This window comes from Aegilops tauschii, chromosome 4 (genome assembly GCF_002575655.3).
Source record: "Aegilops tauschii subsp. strangulata cultivar AL8/78 chromosome 4, Aet v6.0, whole genome shotgun sequence".
Classification (NCBI taxonomy): domain Eukaryota; kingdom Viridiplantae; phylum Streptophyta; class Magnoliopsida; order Poales; family Poaceae; genus Aegilops; species Aegilops tauschii.
In genome coordinates, this window is record NC_053038.3 from 468,824,539 (window position 1) to 468,833,917 (window position 9,379).

The 9,379-nt window shown below is 45.7% G+C and overlaps 1 protein-coding gene across 1 annotated transcript; it reads left to right on the forward strand.

Moving 5' to 3' along the window:
* The first annotated feature begins 511 nt into the window (after window positions 1-511).
* LOC109772831 (uncharacterized) lies at window positions 512-3,212 on the forward strand. The gene is made up of 2 exons (XM_020331531.4): window positions 512-1,918; window positions 2,837-3,212. The coding sequence occupies exons 1-2, from the start codon at window positions 625-627 to the stop codon at window positions 2,863-2,865; spliced, it is 1,323 nt and encodes a 440-aa protein (XP_020187120.1). The 5' UTR covers window positions 512-624; the 3' UTR covers window positions 2,866-3,212.
* Window positions 3,213-9,379: the final 6,167 nt, after the last annotated feature.

The window sequence follows — 9,379 nt, forward strand, 5'->3', positions numbered from 1 at the left end:
AATATGATTTTCACATATCCTCGTCGTGGCGCTGGTTGCAGCCGGTTACGGTTATAGTGGACAAGATAAAGGTGCTGACTCCATCAATCTGAGGTTACAGTCGTCTGCTTCTCGTACCCCAATGCCAACTGAGCACCGGCGCCGACGACAACAGAGGAGGAAGAGGGTGGCAGCTCGCTGTGGTCGCAGGCCCGGCTAGCTTAGCAGTAATTTTTTTTTTTAAATATTGGCGAGATTTTCTTATACGTGTATGGTTATGGTGAATTGAGAGCGCAGGTGGTAGTGAGTGAAGCTGCAGCAACGAAGGTTTGTGTTTTTCTTTTCCAAAAAGGAAGGTTTGTGTTTTCTCTCATTATTACGAAAGTAAAAAACTTGCGCCGTTGTATTTCATGGGCCAGGCACGGACAGACCGACCGCGTGCGTGAAAACAGCAAAAGGGCTAGGAACACGACAAGGAGCAAGTGTGAAGAAGATGCAAAGCCAGTTTATTTCCAGCTGCCCCCCAAACCGGCCTCCCCTCTCCTCAGCACTCACAAGAAACGCTCGGGCCGCAGCCGCGGCTCCCTCTCCAGATCCGATCTGAACCCTGATAGATCCCGCCACCCATCCCTGCCGCCGAGCACCATGCTCGATTTCGGCAGTAAAGCCGCCCTGAGCAAGATCTTCTCCATGACATGCGAGCCCCCGCCGCACCGGCCCCGCGACCCCGCGGCCCCTGCCCCCGCCTGGGTGCTCCTCGAGCCGCAGGCGTACCTCGCCGATGTGAGGAACGCCACCACCGCGGAGGCCTTCTCGAGCGCCGGCCACACCGTCCAGGTCAGTGTCTGTGTTAGCGACCCGCTGGACGTCTCCTACCTGTGCGTTCACTGCCCCGGAGTCCCGGAGGCCAACTGCGGCAGGCCCAGCATCGTTTGCTCGGAGAAGGACTTTCTCGTCCTCTCTGTCCTCTTCATGCCCGCCCTCAGAGGGCGCGAGTACTTCGTCTACAAGGCAGGCCCCGTGCCATCGCTGCGCTTGCTCCCGGGCCCCTACCCTCGTGTCCTCACGTCCTCGGATCTCGGCCTCCTGCCCCGCGATGACGGCGACCATTTCGTCCTGGCCGTGTTGTGCTACTTACCGGCCCCTTGGGATTTCGCCCTCCATGTCTTCTCCTCCAGGACCTGGGCTTGGAGTCGTAAAGTGCCGCAGGTGGAGGTGTCGTCCAATGTCAGAGCGCAGATGCCATCGATTCAAGCTTACAAGGTGATTCAGTTTGGAGAAGGCACACTTGGATGGGTTGATCTATGGAGGGGGATTCTATTTTGCAATGTGCTCGACGAAATGCCTGTGGCGCGCTTCATCACATTGCCTAAGGTGATGGCTGGCAACATGGACAACGCGAAATCGTCCGCGTGGCCGCTTCGGAATGTTGCATACAGAAACGGTATGATCAAGTTTGTCGAGATAGAAAAACATGAAAGACCAGATGTCGACAAAAGGTTGGATGATGACTTGGATACGCTCTATGAGTCACACTGCTTGATGAACCCCAAAGAAATAGGTTGGAGGGCCATGACTTGGTACAAGATGACTTCTTGGGACCACTGGAGCAAGGGATACATGGCTTATGACAAGGAAATCTCGGTTGATTACCCAAGTCATTCTAAGTTGTTGCCTGACCTGACTCTGGGTGACAACTATGTAAGAGAGTTGACATTGAAGGACCTGCTAGCATCTCACCCTGTCCTGAGCTTGAGCTGTGATTGTGATGATATTGTTTACTTGTTGTGTAAATCCAAATTTTGCAACATAAAGACATGGATGATCGCCGTTGACCTGAAAAAGAAGATGTTGGTTGATTTGGCACCATTTTCCCTCAAAGGATATTTTACCTCAGCCCACCCTTCTGGATTGTCCAAATATCTGAACATAACTCCAGGTAATTATGCTAATACTTTTTTTGTATATCATTTGATTTCTTCTTAGAGGCAAAGTACTTTGTTAATGTTTTTCTCGTGAAGCAAGTGTTATGATTGTGAGTATGTTTGAGTATGGAGATTGGAGACATGTTTTAGTGGTGTATCTCGGTTATTCACTCCTCTAGGTAGGGTTCACTTACTACTCATGTCCTAATGAATAAACATAAATTTGGTTACAACTTCAGCTAGCTTGACGGATGCAAATCAATTAATAAAGACACATGCACCCTTAGTTTGTTGATCCAAAGGCCTATGCACCATTTGTTGTTTGCTGATCTAGAGTCCACCTTGCATGTGAGATGTTTATTCTGATGATTGCATTTTGTTCACATGTGGTTGCTGAGTCTAGCATTAAATACTGAGACCCGTCATACTGTATGGGCAAGACTCAAATGGAGAAGCATGTATTGTCAAAATTTACCCGCATGCCTGGTTCTCAACCTCTGAAATATTTGGGTGTTCTAATTGACCAACAAATACAAGGATGATAGGTTGTTCACTGTCAAGTTATAGAGGATATTACTGCAGCCAAATAGACTAAAAAAGGATTACTGTAAAGTAAAATTTAGTTAGCTAAGCAACTGAAGATATTGTATGTGACCTGGAGATGTCATTGTGAACTCTGTGGGGATATAGCTACTTCTCACTACATCGTGTTTTGCTATCCTTCAGCCTTTTTTGAGATTATCTAACAATCAGTTGCAGACTTTTGTGACCGAACTCTTAGTTGATCTGGTTTGGTGATGAACTATTTAATAGGATTCTTATATTTTGTATAGTTGTTATTTTCTGGTGTTGTGACGTATAAGAAACAACATGACCATACGTTGATTTTGGACCCTCTGATGGTCATTTATCCCATGTTGTTCCTGATGCAGCAATGGAAGGTAGTTCAGGAGGACACTGAGGAGCTTGTGGCAAAGTCATTTTGCTCTCGAGCGCCATCCTCATCATCTCAAAAGCCAACTCAAGCTTCCCTGAAATGCAAACATGGAGATTTTTTATGGTGGACCTCGCTTCTGTTGGCCGCCCTCCGAAGAATCTGCTATTCCCGTTTATTCATCGAATTGTTCTGTGTTTTGCTAACAATCTATGAGTAGCTACCTACCATTCCAGTATTATTAGCTTAACAATATGTGTAGTTCTATGGAGTATGTTGGCATGGCTAATTGATCTCTCCAATTTGTGGACCTTGTTTGTCGGCTTTGCTTTCTTGAAAGCCAAATAGTGAAAAATGGTATCGTTGGTCTTAAATATCTATGTGTTGGCAAGAGAATTTGTTCTCTATATGTGCAAGATTAGTTCTTCTCAAATCTAGTTTAAGTAGAAATACAACACCCTTTCTACATGCTTCTCTCTTATAGTCCTCAAAAATGTCGAAAAAGGAACAAACTTTTTATGGCAGACTTTTGTGGCAACGGGGCCAAGGCACAAAAAGACTACATAGTCAATGTGCACCCCCAATCAAGTGGCTGCTCTTAACTTGCCAATGATGAACAATACTTTTGTGGAAATGGTTGTGGAGGCTTGAAAATGAAAAGGGGTTAATTTTGTGGACAAAAAAAATCGCACGTCAGATTTTGTTTCAAGTTGAGGCAAACAGTTTTTGTACGAAAAGTAGTTTTTGGGAGCACTCTTAGTTTTTTTCCTTTTTGGCATGCTCTCTTGTTTGCACAATGAACAAAGCTTCACCGTTTTACTATTAGTAACACATACACTAAGAAAGGTTGTCAAGGTTCATAACACAGTTCGGTGGAACTTCAGTGATTATCAATCATATCAATATGTATCTCAGACTCTTAGTTACCGATATGTCTAGGACACGATTCAATGTTTGCTTGGTGTGCAAGTTTTTTTCTCACACTCTTTATGTTTTTTACCGATTACATAGAACCCTCAATGAAAAATGAGAAAACTGGTTGTAATTGGCATTGTTATCGGGTTCGACATTCTTTTGTTTCCTGCCATAAGATCTTAACATGGTTATCTCAATTTTCTGTCCTTGGTTGGGTTTCTGTGCTATTTTACATAGGGGAACTTGATGTGTGAAGGGACAAGGAGACCAAGGATGGCAACAATTTAAAAGCTTAGTAGGTGTGCTTATTCTGGCACTCCTCGTTAGTTTCAGCAACCAGGCCATCTGATCTGTTTACGTGCTAATCTCATATGTTTGTTTCCTCACAACGCAAGCAAAAAACCAAAGACCCGTGCATGGTCTCGCGGGTTTCGACCTTGTTGCCACCACACGCTTTTCTCCTCATGATTTCCTCTCCCTCTCATTCACTCATGCCCGTTGGCTGATGCCGTCCTCTCACCATTTGGCTGCCTCCTGCTTGCCATATCACTACATTTGCCTTTTCTGTGCGGATCTTCCTTCCACACTGGCCGGGGGTGAAAAGAGTGCAACTTCACGACATGAATCGTCGGTGACTCAACCATCGCTTCTCCTGTAGCTTCATGGAGTTAGCATGAGAATGACTAGGACTTGCGAGGACAAGGCTGGACTGCATCAACTGCATTGCTTTTGGCAAGGAGGGAGTCGGAGGTCTTCATACAACCATGGGAGCACTGCCTCCTAAAAGGACATCTAACTCCTAATGACGGGTTTGGTGTGTTAATGGCACTATGTTTAGAATACTAAATATGTTTCGAATGCTTACACAAGATAAACAAATATGTGAAATGAAACATATGGTTGGTCGGCAACCCCCTAAGAGAAAAGGATAAAGAAGACGACACGCTAGTTTTCTATCGATGGTTTCTCATTCTTGAGTCATAGGTATGCCATGCTATAAAGAGGGGATACAAAATTAATTGAGATGTGGGGATTGATGAACCAAAACCAAAGCCAAAACACTCACATCCCATGGAAGAGAGAGCCCATTAAGATGTATGAGTCCTCTTCGGTGAGGCTAGGAGGTGCATCGGACCCTCGCAGTGGCCTCCGAGCTAAGCGGGTTTGCTCCTGTTTAGTCTTGGGTACTCCGAGGTGTCTCAGAGCCTTTGGGCTCTGACCCTCTAAGAAGCCTCCAAGGCGCCTTGAACCGGAAGCAGAATGCCTCTTGCCCGGTTGCTGACACAGTCCTCTTGCCATTTGGCTGCCTCCTGCTTGCCATAGCGCCACCTCCTCTGCCATTTTCTGTATGGATCACCCTTCCACACTGGCTGGGGGTTGAAGCGAGTGCATATAACATCCCAAATTTTCAATTTGGTATGTTATACATAGATCATCATTGCATATCATATTTTATTTCATTTTTAAAATAAGTGAGAGGAGAAAATGTGACTTCTCCAAAACAATTGAAATACTGGAGGAAAAGTGTTAAAATCATTTATTGGAATTTATTCGGATTTTATTTGCAATTTTAATTGCATTAAAAAAATATTGCATGTTTTCAAAAATTTATTTTGTGTTAAAAAAATGTTCACCCTATTCTAGATTTTCTAACTAGACGGGGAAAGTTTGTTTTATCTTTTTTGGATTTTTATTTATTTTTCTACGAATTCTTTGGCGGAACGTTTTAAAAAAAATGCACCGTGCCCGACTGGGCCGAGGCCCAGCCGAGCCAGGCCGGCCCGCTCGCGCCTTCTCCTCCCCGCGTACGCGCGCCGCCGCGCCGTGTCCATGGCGGACACGGGAGCCGCCCCCGCCCGGCTTGCCCCTCCCCCAAGCCGCCGGTCCCCCCTTCTATATATAGCCCCCCCTCGCCTCCTCCTCTCATCCCGCCGCCGCCCGCACCCGCACTCGCCGCCGCCGGAGCCGGAGCTCGAGCCTGCGCCGCCGCTCGCTGAACGCCGCCGCCCCGCCGCCCCTCGCACCCCCCCGGAGCCCCCAAGCCCCGCCGCCCTCGCCGCCCCTTGCCGGAGCACGGGAGCCCCGCCGGAGCTCTGTCCCGACGAGGTAGACCTCGCCTCGTTTTGCCGGTTTTGTTTTTTTAAAAAAACCGTTCGTTAAAAAAAAACCTAGATCGGTTTTTTCGGTTTTGTTATTTTGTGAGCGTTCACCGACTCGTCCGTTTTAACGAACGTGTTCGTCGGATTTTCTCTGTTAACGAACGTCCGTTCTTTAACCGTTCGTCCATTTTTCTTTTTCGTCGAATTTTTCCTGATTATCTCAGATTTCGATTTCTGATCGAATCTTCGTTTCTGTTTAACTTTTCGCTCGTTTATCGGAATCAGGCGATTCAAGCGCCTAGAGTTTCGTCTCGAAATTCTCTTTCCGTTTAACCTACTCAAACAAGTTTTTGCTACTGTAAAATTTGACCTAGATCCAGATTAGTAAACGAAGCTTGTTTCTTTCACCGTTTGACTTTCGTTGCTTCGTTCGAGTTGATTCTTTTTGCAAACCGGAGTTCTTAAGTTGAACTTTCTGGTTGGATCTTTCATTCGAGTTTTACCTGTGCATTAGATGAGTACTGATTGTCTGCTTTTTTGTTTGCGATAGAGTACCCGGAGTGTGCCGCTTGTTACTTCGAACCGCTAGGTTTCTCGGATCATCAGCAAGGCAAGTAACACTTTGATCATACCTTTCCATACCCAGTTTTATTGCATTAGTTCTATTCCTCAAACATTGCATGGTTAGGACCTAATTAAATTGTGGGTATTGGGAAGTAGTTGAGGTAGTACCTATTACCTGTTTTATTTATCAAACCCCTGGGAGTTACTTCTACGTTGCTATTATATTGCCATGCTATGCTCGTAGACGTGGATTGGGTCTGAGTGATATTCATGACAGAGGTGAGATGTTTAATGATGGTTTATCTAAGGTGGCAACTAAAACTCACATCTGGGTGGATTGAGGCACCTGGAGAATCCAGTGTTGTCTGTTTGTATAAGGACCGCCACCCAGGCTCAAAGGGATCATAAGATTATTCATGCTAGAAACTTTCGTGTGCAGCCACAAGATATTATGGGCTCTAGCATAGTTGAGTAGGTTACATGATCTCTTGAAGAGGTGGGCTAGCAGATGTAGGGGAAAGTAGGTGTACCGGTCCACCCAGAGTAAAGAGTGATTGTTTCTGAAAGACTGTGTCTCGGTCATCCGTTTCTCAAACATCATGCAGTGCGAGAATCAAGCGGAGGCGATCGAGTCTTGTGGGGAAAAGTGCACAAACCTCTGCAGAGTGTATAAACTAATCATGGTTAGCCGTGTCCCCGGTTATGGACAACTTGAGTATCTAGTACCTGGATTATCATTTGAATCTCATCACCATGTTACTTAGAATTAATTTTGCTGGGTTAATGATGACACTTAATTGGGATTGAGTTGGAGGTACCTTCTCAATGTTTAACAACCACCATGATAGTTAAATAAAATTTATTTCCTTTGAAGTAGGGAAAAATTGGCTTTTCGCAAAACTGTAACCATAGAGCTTTCCACCAGCCATATATGCATGTAGTATAGCATTATTATTGTTCATTATTCTCTATGTGTTACTTTGCCAGCATATTCCATGTGCTGACCCGTTTCCGGGCTGCAACGTTTCATGTTGCAGACTTTTCAGACGACGAGTAAGGTGCCTTAGGTCGTGGTCTTATACTCAGTGATGCCGCTGGAGTTGATGGACTCACTTATCTTCCAAGTCTTCCGCTGTTATCGTTTTTAGATAGCCTTAAGCCATGTTTATCATACTTAATCTCTTTGGAGATATTCGATGTAATAAGTGTGTGATTGCTACTCTGTTATAAATCCTCCATTTGTACTGTGCGTGTCAGCATTACTGATCCAGGGATGACACTGGTGCACAGCAGCACAGACCATTTGAGGTCTGGTCGCTACAAAGTTGGTATCAGAGCACACGCTGACTGTAGGACACGACCACTAAGCTTAAGCCCTAGAACACTTCTCTCTTCTCATTTCTGACCCCTCTCCTTTTTCTACTCTTTTAGGAATGGCGGATGCAAGGAGCAAGTTCATGCAACCAGATGAAGACACGCCTTTTGGACGACACTTGAAGGAAGTCACTAAGTATTTGAACATAGGAATACCAAGCATCACCGGAACCTACAACGCCACATTACCCGAAGAGGAGAGCTGGAAGATTCAAGTTCACATTCCAGGAAGGACGTTTGTGCCAGTTACTGAACCCATAAGATTGGTTTTCGAAGCACCAACCTGGAGTTTAGGGAAGAGTATGGCCGCACACATCGCTATGGGACGCATTGGAGAAGTCTATCACCAGGAGCTTAAGGATACTATTTATCAGATTTGTGGATGCCGAGACGCGCAATGGGAGATGATCAGAACCAAAAAGGATGGATAAATTGCAGCTTTCATCCAGGAGCAAAACCAACATATTCGACGCCAGGAGAATCAGATGTGCACGGACAAGGAAGAACTGAAGAAGGCATTGACGAAGATCAAAGAGCTGGAGGAAGAACTCAAGGCTACATGCGAGGATTATATGGAGGAAATCATCGCACTAGTAGGGAAGAATGACGACCTGGAGAAGAAGATTGGAGTATTCATGGGAAATCCAGTGCCAAAAGCAAAGGGTGACGAATGCACTTGTCCGGATAACTACATCATCATCGACGACACCGACTCGGAACCAAGTGAAGATGACTGGGTTGACGAAGCTGGAGCAGACATCATGGAGTCTTCAACGGATCAGAATTCTAGTAGACCACCATATCAGTAGTAGTTTTCCCCCATTTAATAGTATAGTTCAAGCACTTTGTAACGCTAGTTAGATCGATTGTTATGCCTTGTTTGAATTGATTGAGTGATATTGATTGTATTTGTCTCATGAGCATATGGGTAGTGTTTTCTCTCTAGACCTCATTCTATTCTTAGCTCTCATCTTTTCTAAACCTATCAGATGCCTCCGAGACGCGACACCGGATTTGTTTTCCCACCGGAGATCACCCAGTTGATTCAGCAACAGAATGCCCTGATGCAAGTGTTAGTGCAGAACCAAGGCAACAACAACAACCCACCGCCACCACCACCTGTTGATCACTTAGCCCGTTTCTTGAGGCTAAACCCGCCGGTGTTCTCCAGTAGCACCGAGCCGATTGTTGCAGATGATTGGCTCCGCAAAGTTGGAAGGGAGTTGACCACTGCAGGATGCACAGATGCGGAAAGAGTGCGTTTTGCCGCACATCAGCTTGATGGACCCGCAGCATCATGGTGGGAGAATTATACAGCCACGCACCCCATTGACACTGTCACATGGGATCTGTTTCAGCAAGCTTTCCGTACAGCACATGTTTCAGCAGGAGCTATGGCTATGAAGAAGCGTGAGTTCCGCAACCTACGCCAAGGAGGACGCACCGTAGGCCAGTATGTGGAGGAATTCAGTAAGTTAGCACGTTATGCACCAGATGACGTTGCTATAGATGCGGCCAAGCAGGAGAAGTTTTTGGAAGGACTGAATGATGAACTGAGTATGCAGTTGATGGTAGCAACTTTCAACAAC